The 20,153-nt window shown below is 37.3% G+C and overlaps 1 protein-coding gene across 1 annotated transcript; it reads right to left on the reverse strand.

Moving 5' to 3' along the window:
* Positions 1–8,436: 8,436 nt before the first annotated feature.
* Positions 8,437–9,358, reverse strand: LOC149211950 (uncharacterized). The gene is made up of 4 exons (XM_089388523.1): positions 9,303–9,358; positions 9,043–9,162; positions 8,746–8,794; positions 8,437–8,580 (listed from the first exon to the last, which is right to left on the reverse strand). The coding sequence occupies exons 1-4, from the start codon at positions 9,356–9,358 to the stop codon at positions 8,437–8,439; spliced, it is 369 nt and encodes a 122-aa protein (XP_089244649.1).
* Positions 9,359–20,153: the final 10,795 nt, after the last annotated feature.

The raw sequence follows: 20,153 nt of genomic DNA on the forward strand, positions 1-20,153 counted from the left end.
TCAGAGGCCCAATTGATGGAGGTCCACATACTAAGTGTATATATATAGTGGATGGAGTAATCATGCATGCATGAGTTACCCCTTTCCTTGACTTGCTATTTTCACCCCTTTTTTCTCCTTTTACTTCTTTTTGATAATGCTTTAATATGGTGCATAAATAAAGTATCAAAGCTTTATCTTTATGATATAACATTTATTTTACTCATTAATATGAGTTGGTTTCTTGCTCATCAAGGATGAGACATGCAAGGGTTCCATATAATGAGACAAAGCATCAAATGCTCAGGAACTAGTTGATTTCTAATGAGGGGGTAGAGTTCATGCTAGGTTTTTGCCTACTTGTTATTTATGTCCTACATATATTTTTCATTTTAAAATTTCTTATTCTTTCATTATGTCCATATTATGCTTTTTCATTCTTGTTGATGTATCAACCTCCAGGGAAAATATTTCTGGCCCTACTCAAGGATGTGGATGTATGAGTTCCAAATCCCATTGAACTAATAATAGTTAACGTGAATGATGAAGGTCGTATCAAGGGAATGATGGAGCATGTTATGTATGGAAGGATAATGGACAAACTACTTCAATCCAAGTCTTCCAGGTAGTGCCCCTCCTATAACCCTAAGGCCTTAGAGGAGGTCCCACTAGACTAGGGCCTAAGACTAACCCCTTTGGTAAAGTGAGAGAACAAGTTTATAATCAAGACAAATCAATCATCTTTAATGGTTATGCAATTTTTTTCCATTTTGTAAGCAACATGCTAGTGTTGTACCTAATCATCAAGTAAAAAAGAATAATTAAGTAAATTAGTATAAACACATAAAATTAAAAAAAGAAAATATTGAAATTCAATTTTATATAACAAAACTTACTTGAAATTGAGAATGAATCCAAAACCCAATCTTCTTCATTTGAACATAAATCTTTAAGATATTTAATCAATGCTTGTGGTTTTTGATAATGTTTAACTATCTCTTCTTTTGCATATTTATCCTTATACTTTAGTTTTCTTATAACAACATCATGAACCAGTACTTGGCTATGACTTCCATCTACTAGATTCAGACGAATAGACTTATAAATATCATATTTTGTTCAAGATTCAACATGAATGAACTCACAATCACTTATAATTAGTTGATCTCCACAACCAATAAGATTTGAATTTTTTCTTTAACATGAAATAGTAAAAGTTCAACTAACTTGTACAAAAACACATTTTTTAAAACATTAATCAAACATACAATTTCAATGTATTACCATGCAAGCTGCATCCTTGAGTATTTTTTTCCCTTGAAGCTTGATAATAACATTGCAAATTTTTTGTAGAGTCATGATCCGGATTACCCACAGTTTCTAGTTCATTCTGCCGACGTTTCAAACCCCAAAGGGGGTCCATCATCAGGACAAATCAGATAGAAAATGAATGATGGACCCCACTATCTGATTTGTCCTGATGATGGACCCCCTTTGGGGTTTGAAACGTCGCCAGAATGAACTAGAAACTGTGGGTAATCCGGATCATGACTCTACAAAAAACTTCCACAGTAGCTTGAAATCTAACATTGCAAATTGTGTGTCCAAATGAAATATCACAAATCTCCAAAGTGGTGATGTTGTGACTTCTTGAAATCCTGTAACCACTTTATTAAAATCTTGATAACTATAAGGCTCACTATCATATCCAATGTTTGGGAAATTGAAACCATGAGGAATATCTGCAATAACTAGGGAATATTCCCTTTTAGGTATGAGATTTAAAATGTCTTCACAATCACCTTGTATTATTTGATATTGGATAGTGTGAAGCTTATTCTAAATGTATTATTAAGATGAGGATCAAGTTCAACATTCTTAAGACGTTGCTTTCTTAGCCTTTCCAACTTAATTTTTTCAATAAAAGTTTTGAAACTATTTGGTACTCCATTTCCATCCTTCTTCAACATATTTAATGAAATAAACCAATAAATTTATATGTAATAAAAAAAAATGTTTTACATATGAATAAAATGATTGTATAAATCAACATACCTTTTTGAATGCAAGATAAAAATCCTTTAATGTTGCCGCAGAACTTGAATCTAGGTAGTTGCATACAACATCATCTCAACTATCTTCATTCAACATTTTAACCATCTGTTCTTGTATTTTCATATAAAACTTATAAATGAATAAAGGGTTTAGAATTTTTAACCTTTTGATTTTTTATGCCAATGTTCTCCCATATATTGAAAATCTTATCAATCAATTCCCATATCTCCCTAGTTCTAAATTCCAACTAGAAAATGTTATCCATATGTCAGAATACATTTGAATTTACTTTGCCACCTTTTGCATTGAGTTTTTCCTCAATTTCATAAACTATTTTATCCATGTTATAATTCCCAAAACATTAAGTAAAAACACTTGATTGCAAAATGGTTAAAAGTAGCTTTTGAGTGGTAGTACACTTTCATTCAAGAGAAATTTTAGGTGGTGAGAGGTGCATGACTGGTGCAAATGGCAAAGGAATGTGACATATCATCATCACTAAGCGTTGTGTAGGGTTGCTGGCTAGTTGACTGTCCAAGATAGGAGAAAAAATTCTCTTATAAGGTTACCCATTTTGGTGGTTTTCAAGGAAATTCAAAATTTAAGAGAGTCCTAAGCTATCATGAGGAACAAATAAAGTCACCCAGGGTTTACTACTTTCTATCAACTTCAACTCAAAAGTGGAAGAAAATAAACTTGTTACTACAACAAAATGAAAAATGGATATTTTAAAAGAGCATGCTTGAAAGCATAACTTTAAACATTTGCAAATATTCCCTTTCAACAACATCCAACAAAAAAATTATAAATATTTTCCGAAATATAAATTAAAAAAATGACATTATGCACCAATTGAAAAAGACAAAAAAATATGAGCAAGGTGGGCTATAGTCATTATGCACCCCAAATCATCATTAACTAGATAGGAACAAGTTAATAATTTTCATGCTTTTAGCTGAGTTTTTTGTTTTTAAAAATACTTATACTAGCATTTGCACCTTATGTTGCAAAGGAAACGCCGTAAGGCATAGAGTGGGGAAGAATAGCATAGAGTGGGGAAGAATAGGGACATGTATAGAGTGGGGAAGAATAGGGACATGTGAATGGACATTGTTGAAAGCAAGGGTGGATGATAATGAGTTACAATTGCAATAGTTAGTTATGTGTATTCTGAAAATGGATATTTTGTAAATAATAATAGTTTGTGGAAGAATAGCGACATGTGAATGGAGATTGTTGAAAGAAAGGGTGGATGATAATGAGTTAGAGTTGAAAGTATTAGTTATGTGTATTTTGAATATGGATATTTTGTAAATAATAGTAGTGTGTGGAAAAATAGCAACATGTGAATGGAACCGCGTGGCCGGGAGCTGAAAATGGACAAAGATATATTCACGATAGGTTTTCTTCATTAAACGTATAAAATTTCTGAATTCTTAGTTTAGGCCTAACTTTCCCCATCTCTAAACATTCAATGGCTGGAGTTTTGTTTCCATATATAAAAATTTCCTCTAATCGTTGTTGGCAGTCTGAGTGGCATCTGTTTCTTTTCATATGTATTTTTGTGCGCTGCCAGGGTCGATGTGGTGTTTTGCTTGCGAGGAAACAGTATCGAGGCTTCGATGTGTTCCGTGGCAAAGGCATCTTGCCACTGTTATTTAGCAGACTTTCTGGTCCTTGAAAATTCTGAAATATATATAGTGTAGGTTTTTAAGCCTGTTCGTGAACTGATTCTTGGCTGTGCAACTCTTACAATCTTTATTTTATCTCCGTGCATTAGAGTGCCCTTGCTGACCGCCATTGCCATGAGCGAGATCTTAGGGTGAACGACGAGGACGAAAATTCATGAACCGTTTCAGTTTTGGATCAACGATCAAATTTTGTTCAATCGTCTAACACCACAAATCCACGGTGAACAATAAGACACGGCGACGGCTGGGGAAATTCATTTCAAAGGGAAACGCCTTACGACGTAATAACAAAATCCATTGACGAGGTAGCATCATGGCAATTAATTTAATGAAAATATCATTAATCATACAGGAGAAAAATTATTTATAGCTATTTTAAAAAATATAAATATAAATTTAATAGAGTATAATTAAAAATGAAATAATTTATAATTATTTTAATTTATTTATTTATATATTTTAGTTATTTTAAGAAATATGAGAAATATTACACAGTAGTGAAAATAGTAAATAAAAAATAAATACAATGAAGGCACTCAGCGTTAATTAAAATAATTTATTATTGTGTGTTGAGATGTCTGAGTACACATATATTTGACAAGACAAGCATAAAGATTTTGGAATGATAAAAAATTCAAGATGGGTATATTTTTCAAATGCCTGATTACAAGAAACTCACTCACATAAGTGTACAGTTCGCTGTATTTTGCAAATTCTTGATTACAAGAAACTCACTCACTCATTTTTTAAACTATTTTTCCGAACTCTTAATTATAAAAATGTTCCTTACATAACTCTTAACACATTTGTGTAGCTACAGTGGCCAGCCAGTTTGTGAACAGCTTATAGAATTGAAGAGAATATACTTAAAGGCACCCAGAATGTAATGTATGTTGTGATAAACCATTCATATGTCCTTCAGAAAATATTCACACTAATTGGAGAAATCTTTGTAGCATTGTAAAACACCCAACAAATAAATAGCAATCACAACAAAAATGGTACTATAACAGTTGAAAAAGATATTGGGTAGCTCTATAATCAATCCATGTTGAAGTCCCAGCGCAACCTTCATAATTTAAGACTTCTGTGGTTTATATCTTCTAACTTAGTAACCGGAGAACCCACAGTAAAAACCATTTTTCGTCAACGTTTCAAATCCCAACAGGGATCCATCATCATGACTTCTTGAATGTTGATAGAAGAAGAGCTTGAATTAGGGTTTAAATAGTTTTGAGGTGAGAAGCTCTTGAGATTATCAAACATCCACATAATCTCTTGAGAAGCTCTTGAGATTATCAAACATCCACATAATCTCAACAGGGACAATGGTATTGAGATTAGCGGAAGCTGGCTCCCCTTAATCAGAGAAATTAAGATCCCCAGTACTTCTCAGGTATAGTGCTCAGTAAGTTGATATCTTCCTCTCCTATTCTAGCATTTAGTAGTTATTAGTCTTACTTTCATCATTGCTCTCCATAATAATTTTTCAACAATAAAAATAAAATAAAATAAAATAAAATTTCAATACTATTAAGTATGAATTATAACATTTACAATAATAATTATGATATTAGCTATTACTATTATCATTAATTATTATTATGAAATGTTATTATTTATTATTTATTAAGACCTATGAATAATTCTAATAATTAATTAAACTATTAATAAAATTAATAAAAATTAATTATTTAGTAGTAATTATTAGGATTTGGTATTATTATGAACTATTAGTTATTAATGATTATTATTACTTTACTTACATTAACATTATTATTATTATTATTAATCATATTATTATTATAATATTATTAATATATATTATATATAATTAATTATAATATTAATTATAATATTATTATTAATATTAATATATTTTAGTATTTATATATAATATTATTAATTATAATATTATTTTAATATTTAATATTTAATACTTAATATTTAATATCTAATATTAATATCAATATTACTTTTTAGTGTCATAATAATTTAAATATACATTTTTATATATTCACATACTAATATATATTGAATATTAATACAAATATTTAAAAATGAAAATAAATATTTAATATAATAATTTTGATAATAACTATTACTATTATTTTATGAATTGTTAGTATTATTAATTATTATTTAAGATAATAATAAAAAATAATAATAATAATAATTAATGAATCTATTAAAAAAATAAATAAATAAAAATTAAACATTCAATAATAAATATTGATGATAAAGATTAAATAATCAAAGTATTTATTCATTTTTACATTAATAATTGTATTAAATAATAGTTATTAAAAATACTTTAAAATACTTCAAAATTATTTATTATGATTAAAATAAATGAAAAGATTAAAACAGCGGCATCCTCTTAAATCTTCTCACCTCAAAACTATTTAAACCCTAATTCAAGCTCTTCTTCTATCAACATTCAAGAAGTCCTGATGATGGATCCCTGTTGGGATTTGAAACGTTGACGAAAAATGGTTTTTACTGTGGGTTCTCCGGTTACTAAGTTAGAACCTTCATAATCTTTACAGATCGGGGCCCCCAATTATTCCAACAATGTATAGGAGAAACAAAACAACATAACTGTAAATCGCCCTTCGGATTAAGGGCCTAGTCTAAGTTAGATACTGGGATGGGTCATTAGCAATAATAAATGTCTGCCAAATCACTTATTCTTTCAATTATATGGAAGGATGATATTCAGTTTCCATGGTGGGGAATGCTACGGCATGTGGGCTTGCATGCATATTAAGTCTTCCCATTGGAGTGATTCAGGCAACTACTAATCAGGTCCAAAACTTTCCCATACTTTCTTGTTAAGCAGTAAAATTTCTTATATTCATTCTGCTTAATGCCAGAGTAATAAGCAAGAGATGTCTCTATGTACGATGCTGCCATGGTGTTGTTTTATATTTTGATTAATTTAAACATGCTTGTATGGATATCATCACTGATTAACCTTTCTTTTGGAATATGCATGTTACATTTCATCTCTAAAATATAAAAAGGTACATCAACAATGATTCGGCATGGAGTCAAGGTGCAATTACCCAGATTTAGCCTCCATACTAAGCAAGGAGAGAGCTAGCAAGTCCACCTTGACTCTGATTTCAAGAGATCGATATCTTTTCTCAAGTGCCAATTCTAGTTGAAATCTGTATAAATAGCTCTGATTGGAAATTGTAACTTCACCCAAATGGAATTGATCAGTTGTCCCTGAAAAGTCGCATAACTCAACTTTTCCATTAAAAGATATGCCCATTAATGATATTACATACTATATTTTTCTACCTGCCTATCAGACCATCCACACGTTATATATTTCTTCCTCCCAATTGAACTATCCATTTCCCCAGAAAATCCCTACGAATAGGGGCAACAAAATGAATTTTGTACTCACCAGAAAACCATGCTACTTCCAGAGATCAATAAAATTTTCTAAAACTGAAAGAAAATGAGCTTATGTTGTTTCCTTTTTCGTTTCTGAACAAAACTGATACTGGAAAAGATGCAGTTATCTTGCCTTCCAAGAGTACATAAAATGAAATCAGTACATCAAAACCTCTCCCATGCCTACCCATGCCAGTAAAGCAAGTGTGAGCTTATGCTTTTTTTGATGCCCCATTGGGTTGTAATAGAGCTGGTTATTTGAAGTGAACTAGACTCGTGCTGAAATTTATTTGCTATTGTTGTGAAAACAACAACCAAGTTACAATGTTGTTGCAGAATTTATTATTGGGTACTTATTGCCTGGAAAACCAATTGCCCTGCAAAATAGATAGAATACAAATGAATTGTCTATGGTTCCAAAAGATCAGCCAACAAAAAAAACCATTGTCCATGAAATTGTATGCTGAGCATGCAACAACAAAACTTGAATGCATAATCTTCACATTCAAACAGGATATAAGCAAACCTGTTGGACTTCTTCAAGGTATTTAGCCATGGCAGTCTCATATTCCATCTTTAATTTATGAGCCTTCATAAAGTAAGGTTTTTTATCCTATCATCAGAAAAGATTGAAAGCATTAGAGAATCCCATCAAACCATGACAAAAATGGGAAATAAAATGAGACCTATGGTTTACCAAAAGGCACTTATCTCTCTAAACCTTAATGTTGAAAGAATACACCAACATCTACCCAAAAAAAACCTAAAACTTCAAAAATGGGAAATAAAATGAGACCTATGGTTTACCAAAAGGCACTTATCTCTCTAAACCCTAATGTTGAAAGAATACACCAACATCTACCAATGAAAACCTAAAACTTCTTTGGGGTGAAGGAATTTTTTTTAAATCAGGAAAATTGGTAAACCTGCTACTTGTCACGGAAAAGATTTGATTCAAGTCAATAGGACTGCCCTTATAGTCCTGAGCCTAGAGCAATTGCCCACAAACCTACCTAAACAAATAACTGAGACCCTATATTGTTCAGAAACAACCTTGAATTTTATTACCTAAACAAATAACTTAAACCTAGGTGAGACCCTATATTGGTCAGAAACAACCTTGAATTTTATTCCGTTAAAGGTTATTATTCAAAATCCACACAATGGTAAAGACTTTATATGTGAAAGTTATCCAAGAGAGTGTAAAGCAACCAATCCTTTTCATCAGAGGCCTTAAATTTTTGACATCATTCTAATTGGTGTTGAATGTCATAAATTGGTTTTTTATAATATAAATAATTATTCACAATCTACTTAAAAAGAAACTAAACAACACCCAAACCAAAATCCAACCATTAAAAACTAAAAATGAGGCACCATTTCTTCGGAAGTGTACCCTTACCTCTTCTGTCATTGACTTCCACTTATCAGCTCCTTGTCGATTGACCTGCATGAAACAGTTCATACTTCAGTTCCTACAGATTCACTTCACACATGCAAAACATATCTAATGGCCGAAAAGACCAGGTTTACCATAGCTTCTCTGTATATAAATAACATATCACGCAACAAATAAGATAACTTATAAATATGGGTTTTGAATCTAGCATACCCCTTTGGCATCAGCATTATCCTCTTTGTATTTTTTTCTGAACTCCTCCCTGTCATGACAGATTTTGCAAGCAAGCAAACATGGCTTTTATTTAAAGAGTCAAAAATAATACAACTCATTAAGAGATCTAGGTATTCATGCTTCTATGTATGCGCACACACATAATGCCTTCACGTTGCAGGAACATAATGCCCAAAAGAGGTATGCTAAGTTCAGAATCAAGGACCTCAACACTGCAACTACGTGTAAACTTCATTATATATTTTGACAGTTGGTAAAGCCTTCAAGATATCTTACATAAAAACAAAGAAAACTGTCTGTGGCTTTTTGGGTTGATTTGGATCCTTTGGCTTCTTGGCACATTTTGGAGCCTTTTGAATCTCCACCCCTTCTGTTCTCTGATGCTTTCTACTTCTGCTGCAAAAGAACAGAAGTACCAAAGTTGTTAACAGCACTGAACTCAAAATGTTTATTGACCCAGATCATGATGGTACCCATTTTAGGTCGAAGGGGAGCTAAAATAAATAAGGGAGATAGTCAAAGATAGTAGAATATACAATTGTGGATGCCCCCTCACAGCAGAATCAATTGTATGGTGACACTCTGCAAACATTAATAAAAAAACATCAGTGCTCATATTGAACATTAGCATAAACTGTTACCAGCCAGAGGAAAAAACTAAAGGCCCCTCAACACCAATTGACAATTTCCAGTAGTTATCAGCATGAATAAAATCATTAAAAATCAACACGACATGAATAATACACCAGTCTAACCAAATTAGCTCCCTAACATTCAGAAAACTATTGCTATGAAAGCATGAAATGCTACCCTCCAAAAGAGGAACCTAAAAACCATTAGCACCAGACTGAAATTCTCATGAAAAATAGAGAGCTACCAAAACCTAGTTACCAAATTATAGAAATTTGCAATGCAGACTAAATTCCTACGTTAAAACACCAGAGCTTGATTTGGGACAGAGACTAGCACCCAAATCGAAGTGTTATCATAAAATATTAAAACACGGAGGACCAGCTGAAATATTCATGAATTTCCAGACTATAATTACAGGCACCCTGAAAGCTATTGAAACAAGATTGCATTGACAGACAACAATCACCTTTCTGGCTGCCTTCTTTCCCGAACTAATCTTCTCACACCTTGAGTTTGTGGCTCTTCATCTTCTGATTCCTCCTCTGCTATAGAGTCTTATTCTTCCTCCTTTAGCTCAAACTCTATCTTCTCAGGTTCCTTTGGTTGGATTTCATGTTTAATCACCTCTCTGAACACCACATCTCGACTGTACACAACCTCCCTTGTTACTGGGTTCCAAATCTTATAACCCTTTAAACCATCCTTATACCCAATAAAGATGCACTTTTTAGATTTACTATCCAACTTGGTTCTTTTCTCCTTTGGAACATGTACATATGCATCACATCCAAATACCCTTAGATGTGAAAGAGAAGGTTTCTTACTAGTCCATACCTCTTGTGGAGTCTTATCTTCCAATGTTGATGAAGGTGATCTGTTGACGAAGTAACATGTAGTCTCCACCGCCTCTGCCCAGAATTCTTGTCCTAACTCGACACCACTGAGCATGCTTCTTGCCCTTTCCATCAACATCTTGTTCATTCTTTCTGCAACTCCATTTTTCTGAGGTGCATATGGAGTAGTCTTCTGCTGTGCTATACCACACTTCTTACAGAATTATTCAAATTCCTTATTGCAAAACTCTCCATCGTTATCTGTCCTCAACACTTTTATCTTCTTCTCTGTCTAGTTTTCCACTAGAACCTTAAATTCTTTAAACTTGTCAAAGACTTCAGATTTCTTCTTAAGGAAATATATCCATGTATTCCTTGAGAATTCATCTATAAATTATACATAGTACACAGACTTACCCAGTGATGGAACCTTCACAGGTCCAAACACATCACTCTGCACAAGCTCTAATATATGTTTCACCCTCCTACCGCTAGAGGGGAAACTCACCCGATTCTGCTTCCCATATACACAATTTTCACAGAAATCAAAATCCAGAGAGCTATTACACATTGTATAGTGGTGTCATGTACATGTGGCATTGTGTACACATTGTGCAGGTGGTGCCATGTACATGTGATGTTGTGCACACATTGTGCAGGTGGTGTGGTGTACCAGTGGTATTGTGTACACGTTGTGCATATGGTACTGGTGCATGTGTGGTATTGTGTGCCTGTCATACATGTTGTGTTGAGGGCATGTGGTACTATGTATGTGCATCATGTAGTCGTGGTATTGCGACGTGTGTACTCATTGTGTTGTACTCTGTGTAGGTACATGTATTGGGTGGTATTGCACACCGGTATAGATGGATGCACTGTGTTGTACATTGGCTGTAGGTGTATGCGTTGTACGTCAGGTGTAAGTGCATGTATTGCATGGTGTTGTGCGTGAGGTGTGGTTGTATGTGTGTGATGCACACTATGCGTATGTGCACCTGGTAGAGGAGAAGGCACTAGGTGTTTGCTGGTGTGGCAATCGATATGGCATCTATACAAAAGAATAAAGGCAGAAGTAAGGATCGATGAAGGATAGGTATCAGTATTGTATTTCAGTTTTATTATGCATGTGATTTATGATTCTGGTATATGATGATTACATGTGAATTATGATTCTGGTATATGATGATTACATGTGAATTATGATTTGGAATATGATCTATGATTTTGGTTATGATGGTTACATGTGATTTATGATTTTGCTAGTTATGTTTGAGCTAATATGATGTGATATCTTTATATATGTTGATTTGGTCAAATATGCTAGTTTGACTTGTTGTGACAGGAAGAGAACATGATTCCAAGTGTACCTTGTTAACGAACTACCAATGAGGTATGATTTGAATTTATTTCAATTTATTTGAATCTAATGGAAGTTATGTTCTTGGTATAGGAAGAATGAACATGCCCAGTTGGGTGGTTGAAATCGACTACAAGAATTAGCAGCAGCATAAAATGAATTGAAACATGTCGCAGTATGCTGGTAAAGCTCTTCAGGAGTAGGGCCATTGTGGGACATTGGTACCCAATAGTGTCCATTGGTTTCCATGAGCATGCTATGACTGGTATGATGTGTTGAGGCAGGTATATGCCTTGGTTTTTGTATCTTTTGATGCGAGGAAGCCTTGCCAAGGGATGGGCTACCCGGGATGGGGGTATTAGTGGAACTTGGAAGGTGAGTGAATGCACGAAAGGGGTGACCAGATTCCTGAGGGACTGTGTAATAGAGAAGGGAAGGTCACAGATGGATTTTTTTTTTGGTCATTAGCATTGCTAGATGGAATCAAATGCACATTGGGAGTGCACCCTGGAACAATGAGCTGTTAACTGTTCGTTGAGTGGACAAGTGGCACAGGTTTATAGTGTTGAACATTGATTGCAGATTTGAATTTGCAGTGGATTCTAGAATTCTTGGAAAGGAGGTGGATCCTAGTATTACTTTGAGGGTGGAGTTGTGAGCCTCTAGATTCCCTTGTTGCAGATTCATATTATTTTATTTGTTGGTTAAGAAAATGTGTATATGTGTATATCATTGTAAATACCATAATGAGTTGTGTTATAAAGCTCTGATATGCTATATGGTTTTTATCTGGTCATGTTGTCATGATGTTTTGATTTTGAGCGGGTCATTCATTGTAAATACTACAACGAGCTATGTTATAAAGCTCCACGGGCAGTATGTTTTGTTTTCAACAGTCTTGTTGGTTATATGTATCGTTGAACACTGAGGACGGTGTTTCCCAAGGGGGAGGGTTCTGTAATAGCCCTGGTGAAAATTTCATGTAAAAATATATAAATACCACGGATGATGGGACACGTATTCCAAGCTGAATGGTGGGCAAGACATCCTAGTGGGTGTTCATTTGGTTGTTTATGGCTAAGGAAATTGGCAAAGGCGATGACTAAGGCATTAAAGAGGCAAAAAGGTATTTTGACACATTTATTTATGAAAATAATGGAAATTAGGAGAAGAGGAAGGTGAAAGGTCACATGTTGCATGTGAGGAGGAAATTGAAGGAAAATAATGGAAAATGAAGAAAATAGAGGTCTCATTAATAAAAAGGCTTATGAGGATCAGTGGGCAAGACTTGGTTAGTTCAGTTTTGGAGCTCTCTCATTTTTCTTTCTCTCTCAAACTCTTGGTTACTTAGAGTTTTCTTGGAGCACTCTTGGAGGGTGTGGCATACTTGGATTCTTGGAGCAAGAAGGCAAAGGAAGAGCAGGAAAGTGCAAGAAGGCATCGACATCAACAACTACATCAGATTTTCTTGCAGGTACCGAGTTGCATGTATGATTTCTTCACTAGTTTTGGCATGCATGGCACATGCATGTGGTTTCTTGGTTATGATCTATCATTGGCATGGAGGATGGCCGAGATTGACAGTGGATTGCCTAGCCTTGCCATTTCCTGGATATCCATGGTGATTGTGGGTTTACTTTCATTGCTTTGTTTTGGTTGGTTCTCATTTTTCCATAGCTTGGGTTGAGTTACTAGTCCTAGAAGCCCTGGTTGGACAAACGCTCTGGAAGCCCTTGGTGGGTTGAGTTACTAGTCCTGGAAGCCTTGGTTGGAGAAACGCCCTAGAATCCATGTATAAGCTGTGGATTGAGTTACTAGTTTTGGAAGCCTTGGTTGGACAAACACTTTGGAAGCCCTAGAAGGCTTGGATGGAATACAATCTGATGATGGTTTTTGGTGATGTCCAACCGTGAGGTGGAATCACTATTTGATTGGTTGAGGTGGGTGGCCTCTGGAAGCCCTGGATGAGTTTTGATTGATGTGTTCTATGAGATCCCACATTCATGTTTGGAATATGGCATGGGGGTGACTGGTTGAAGAGAGACTTGGCTCAAGCAATCTATGGTCGAGTGGAATGTGGTAGTCCCATCTCTGGTTGGTTCATTGCATTTATTAATGAAAAAATTCATTCCCTTGATTTTCATGTGAAAATGTACTGATGTATATATATGGATTTTGCTTGCTGATATATTTATTGTATTTCTGTTCCTATTATGTTGTTTATATGCACATTTACCCTAGAGGTTTGTTACAGAGGCAATCTGCAAAATTATTGGTGATACCTTTCTTATACTTGATATTCAAATGGAACTGTTACAGGTATATGTACCACTTCTGAAGGCGATCATTCTGCAACTTCCCTTGCATATGTATGCACTGCAGGTGCTGATGGTCTGTGCGGATGACCATTTCCTTCCCCAAAATGTAATGTTTCCATTGTCGGCATGCCTGCGCAATGTAATACATCTCTTTGTCATAAGTGGGATACTTCCAAACTGTGTCTGAAAGTGTCTCATTGTGATATGCCACTGGATGCCTGTGTTGAGTAAGGACTACCCCAATAGCATAGTCAGAGGCATCTGCCTTGATCTCAAATGGTTGTTGCAAGTCTGGTAATGTGAGCATTAGTGCCGAGCAGAGGCGATGTTTCAACTCTGTGAATGCCTTCTATTGAGATTCAGACCAAAAGATTTTTTCTTTCGATCCTCCCTTGGTGACTTGACTCATGGGCCAAGTGATATGAGAAATTCCCAACACAAACTTGGGGTAGATGTTGGCAAGACCCAGAAAGCTGTGGAGCTCTATCGGAGTGGTTGGAGATGGCCAATCCTGAAGGACTTGGATCTTGGTTGGATCCACATGAACCCCCCGTTCATCAATAATGTATCCCAGATACTGAACTTGGGTCATGCCAAAAGTGCATTTCTCCAAATTGGCACATAACTTGTGTTGCCGCATGTTTGGAGAACCTGTCGGAAGATCAGGATGTCATCCAAGTATACCACTACAAATGAGTTAGTGAATGGCCGGAAGATGTCATCCATTAGCCTCATGAAGGTTGTAGGAGCATTCGCCAACTCGAAAGGCATAACCAAACATTTGAAAAGGCCCTCCTTGGATTTGAAGGTAGTCTTCCACACATCGGAGGGTTCGATTGGTACCTGGTGATATCCTGACTTCAAATCGATCCTGCTGAAATATTCCCCCCCACCTTCAGTTTTCTAGAAGGTCATCAATCCTTGGGATCGGGTACCTATTACGGACAGTGATCTTTTTCAACCCCCAATAGTCAGTACAGAGTCTCTAAGTCCCATCCTTTCTTGTACCAACATGATCGGGCTCCCACAGGGTGATGAAATTAGTGGGATGTGACCCTTTTGCAACAGCTCCTGAATCTGCCTCTTGATTTCCTCGTTCTCCAGAACAGAGTGCCGATAGATTGGTCCATTGGGCAGCGGTGCACCTAGGGTCAGACCGATGGAGTGCTTGACCTGATAGTGCAGAGGAACCCCTACGGGGTAGGTGAAGATTTCCTCGTACTCCTCCATGACCTTGTCCATCTATAGTTTTCATGCGGAGGGGCCCTATTTGGAGTTCGTGGCCATCGTCTTCTTCTTTCCTTAAGGGCGTATCATCAGGAAAACAAATTTCCCATTTTTGGAAATGAGCTTACTTGCATTGTTTTGCAGTAACCAAAGAGATGGCGATAGGCGTTGCTACCTTTGGTATCCTGTACAACTTATTTCCCAAAGTAACAATAACAACATGAGGCCTTGACTCATATGCATCATGTTGCTTCCAAAAGTATGGTTGCCTAATAATACATCACAAACATCAAGGGGAGAAACATCACACAATACCTCATCTGTGAAGGGCTTGATGTTGTATGGAAGGCGACACTGCTGGATCACGCAAAGATCCTGTCCTTGGTGAAGCCACCCGATGGTGTATGGTTGTGGATGTGCTGTGGTCGGTAAGCCTAGCGGCTTCACGACCTCTGCCGAAATGAGGTTCTTTTGACTCTCGCTGTCGACAATGAACTGTAGCAGGGAGCCCTTTACCCACATATGGGAGTGGAAGAGGTGCTCCTCCTCCTCTGTATCTTCGGGTTCCTCCTTCTGGATCTTCATGGTGACAACGGTGGCTTTGGGCTCCACATCGATAATCTGCTTCCCTTTATCATTCCCCTTATCGGGTTCTGAATCAGAGTCTGAACATGCATATGATTCTGAAGACTTTAGCTCAGCCACCAGTGATTGATTGACCCGACACTCACTTGTGTTGTGAGTGGAACTCTTATGGAACTCACACCACTTTCCTGTGTCCTTCTTTGGCTTTGCGGTGTTGTTATTTACATGCGGCTTTGGTGGGTTGTACTAGGACACCTCGCCTTGGCTTTGTCCTTTGTTTAGCGGTTTGGGGGCACCTTTCGCTTGCTTTGGATTTGCAGATCCAAAGTCTCGCTTCTTCTATTTAAACTTCTACTCGATCTTGACAGCGTATCGGTATGCCATGCCAAGCGAGGAGATGTCCAAGAACTCCATCTTGTCCTAGATGTACCTGTGTAGGCAACCGCGGTATTTGAGTACCAAATGCAGCTCAGAATCCTTGATACCCAATTTGTTCGAAGGGCATGAAAAATATTGGTAAAATCCGACACGTCTTAGTCCCTTCCGTGCCGCAGTGTGGTCAACTTTATGTATTTATCCTCATAGCTTCTGACAGGATAGTTCTGCTCCTTGATGGCACTTTGTGTAGAAATTTTGAATAATTTAACACATATTCACAGAGATTATCTTGATCATACAATTATAAGCGGAACATGTATAATACATAATCTCCTCTACGTTGATCATCAATTTACAGAAGCAGAAACATTCACAGGCACAGGCACACATAGAAGCATCAATCAAACTCATTAACACAGTATGTATCCCGGGGAAAGCATCTCGCTAAAAACCCCACACTATCTGTATATTATATTGATTGAATCATGTAACATTACAAAGTACAATGCTTATCACAAGCAATCCAGTACCAGCTCCACCTGTTACACACAATACAGCTCAGATTTGATCTCCAAATCTATTCCACTGCTTGCCTGCCTCTCCAGCTCAATACCTGCTCAAGAACTGATGAGAATGGCTTACCAAACTCGTATTTGACCTGCAAATAATCACTCACACTCTGTTGGACGTGAGCACAGGCTACAATTCTTGATATTGGCCAATTCATTGGCATACTCAATCCCTCTGATTGTGCAAATCATCATGCACAACTATAGTCACAACTGATAGCAATCTGATCCTCTAACACCTGTCCCTGCTGAACTGAACATGCACTGACATGCAACTGAGTTAACTGATGTATTCTATAGTTGCATTATGAGTTAATAACTTGTGAATTAATTAATAAATAATTCACCCAACTCATCTCTAGTCTATTGATCAGTTAGATTAAATACAACTAGTTTAACAAGGCTAAACTGAACAAAACTCCATCAACTGCACCTCCAGTCCACTAAACTCAACTCACTTGAGTTCTAACTGAAGTCCTGCATGCAAATATTAGTCATCCCATAGGTAACCACGTATTTCCTTCTGGGATCTGCATGTACCACATCCGTAGCTCATCCTGAAGTGCTCCAAGAGAATAAGATCAAGTTTATAGTCCAAATATTATTATGAGACAATAATATTTGACTTTTCTATTTTTGACAGCCAGTCTAAAAATAGACTTTGATCACTCACACTGTGATAACTCACACTGTGGTCACCCACACTGTGGTCACCCACACTGTGATCACTCATACTGTGATCACCCACACTGTGATCATCCACACTGTGATCATCCATACTGTGATAAAAAATAGAACTTGCGCCATAATTTGCCTGCGGGCCCACTTAGTGAAGGCGACTCTTTTCACTAAGCTCCATCATCTTGTTGCATTCTCAACAAGCATTTCTTGTTGCACACTTTTCAACACTCCCTCTCAACAAGAAAGGCTTCCTCATAAACCCGATCCTGTAACTCTGGAATGTTCTCCATGCAACACATCTGGCGGGTCCACTTGCTCTGTCATCAAAGTCCTTGAATGCTATTGCCTCTGTCGACTGAAACTCTGCATCTCTGTGCTCTTCAGTATCTGACTGCTATAGCCTCTATCACTTTGATCTCTGACTGCATCCGTGCTGCTGCTAGTTCTGTCTCCCAGCATTGCATCCGCACTGCACCTCCCAACTGACCTCCCTGTTGGGCTAGAAACACCCTCTGATGCTGAAGCTCTACCTGCTGCTGACAAGTGCTCCCTCTATGACATCTGCGCTACTGCAACATCTCCATGCATCTCGCACCATTGCACACCTCTCTGTGCCACCTAGCACTACGCAAAACACTTGTGCCTCTCGCATTGCTGCAGCCTGCTAGCTATGCGTTGTCCTGGGATTCCCTGCACTGTCGCTCTCTCTGCCGCTCCATCCGCATCTGTCTCTACCCAATCAGTCAGTTCCTGCTACTACACATCTGGGGCTCCCGTAGCAAGGTCTCATCCAACAGGTTGGGTACCTCAAGGATCCTACCCCTCCTCCTTGGGACTATCAATCCACATCACCCCACCTCCTACCTGGAGGTATGGCTGCATGCGATCCCTCAGCCCACCTGGCTCGAAGTTTCCCCCTACTAGAGGTCTCTGGATGAGTAGATGCCTCTACTCGATCTCCTCTCAGCTTCCCTTGTTGTGGCTGCTCCACAACCTCCTGAAGCTGCTGCACCAATTGTGGCTCCTCCACAATCGTCTGAGACTTCTTCTGGCTCTGCATGTTGAGAGGTAATATATGCTCCCTCTCAACCACCAAGTCTCCATCAGTTGCCTCGTTGCTCAAGGCTTCGCATGCATCTTGAACCTCAAGAGCATACAGGTTCTTGACATGTGAACCAATCTCATGACAATGAAAGCATCTCACCTTCGTTTTGTCAACCTTCTTCCCATCATTGGAACAATTGGATTCAGAAAGAGAAACCTTCCCCTTCCCCTTCTTTGCCTTACTCGCTAAGGCACAGTTCTCCTCATCCTGCATGGATGAAGAATCGTCTTTGGTGCTCCGTCTAATCTCCTCCTGCATCAAATCCGACCATAGTCGTTCCCAATTTGGCAGTTTCTCCCTTCCATTCACCGAGTTCTGGTAGCTATGCCAACTCTTAGGAAGGTCAAGGAGTGCTAGACTCACCATCCTCATCTGACAGTCACCCCCACACTTCCCAGCTCATCCCGGCATTGGGTGAACTTCGTGAGATACTGGGGCATACTGTCTCCATTCTCACACTGAATGTTTCTGAGTTTTATCTCTTGCTTTGGAATTAAATTTGAATTCCACCAGCTCAAAACTCAACCCCTTCCGATCTAGAATTCATGAGAACAAAGTATTTCTTGTACAGAGATTGACTGTCTGGGCATTCACCGGATATCTCACCTGCCAAAAGAAGGATGAATCCAGAGGCTACTTGGCCCGATTACAGACTCTGCCTGAAGAAATAGAATGTAAACACTTCCTGAATAGTAGATCAGATGATCAATCCTCGCTTGATATCCTGTAAAAATCTCTTCTACAAATCAAGCAGCTCTGATACCATGTAGAAATTTTGAATAATTTAACGCATATTCACAGAGATTATCTTGATCATAAAATTATAAGCGGAACATGTATAATACATAATCTCCTCTACATTGATCATCAATTTACAGAAGTATAAACATTCACAGGGACACATAGAAGCATCAATCAAACTCATTAACACAGTATGTATCCTGGGGAAAGCATCTCGCTAAAAACCCCACACTATCTGTATATTATATTGATTGAATCATGTAACATTACAAAGTACAATGCTTATCACAAGCAATCCAGTACCAACTCCACCTGTTACACACAATACAACTCAGATCTGATCTCCAAATCTATTCCACTACTTTCCTGCCTCTCCAGCTCAATACCTGCTCAAGAACTGATGAGAATGGCTTACCAAACTCGTATTTGACCTGCAAATAATCACTCACGCTCTGTTGGACGTGAGCACAGGCTACAATTCTTGATATTGGCCAATTCATTGGCATACTCAATCCCTCTGATTGTGCAAATCATCATGCACAACTATAGTCACAACTGATAGCAATCTGATCCTCTAACACCTGTCCCTGCTGAATTGAACATGCGCTGACATGCAATTGAGTTAACTGATGTATTCTATAGTTGCATTATGAGTTAATAACTTGTGAATTAATTAATAACTAATTCACCCAACTCATCTCTAGTCTATTGATCAGTTAGACTAAATACAACTAGTTTAACAAGGCTAAACTGAACACAACTCCATCAACAGCACCTCCAGTCCACTAAACTCAACTCACTTAAGTTCTAACTGAAGTCCTGCATGCAAATATTAGTCATCCCATAGGTAACCACGTATTTCCTTCTGGGATCTGCATGTACCACATCCGTAGCTCATCCTGAAGTGCTCCAAGAGAATAAGATCAAGTTTATAGTCCAAATATTATTATGAGACAATAA

The sequence above is a fragment of the Pinus tabuliformis genome, chromosome 1_1, assembly GCF_031772625.1.
Source record: "Pinus tabuliformis cultivar Carrire ecotype Pingquan chromosome 1_1, CPIR1, whole genome shotgun sequence".
Lineage (NCBI taxonomy): Eukaryota > Viridiplantae > Streptophyta > Pinopsida > Pinales > Pinaceae > Pinus > Pinus tabuliformis.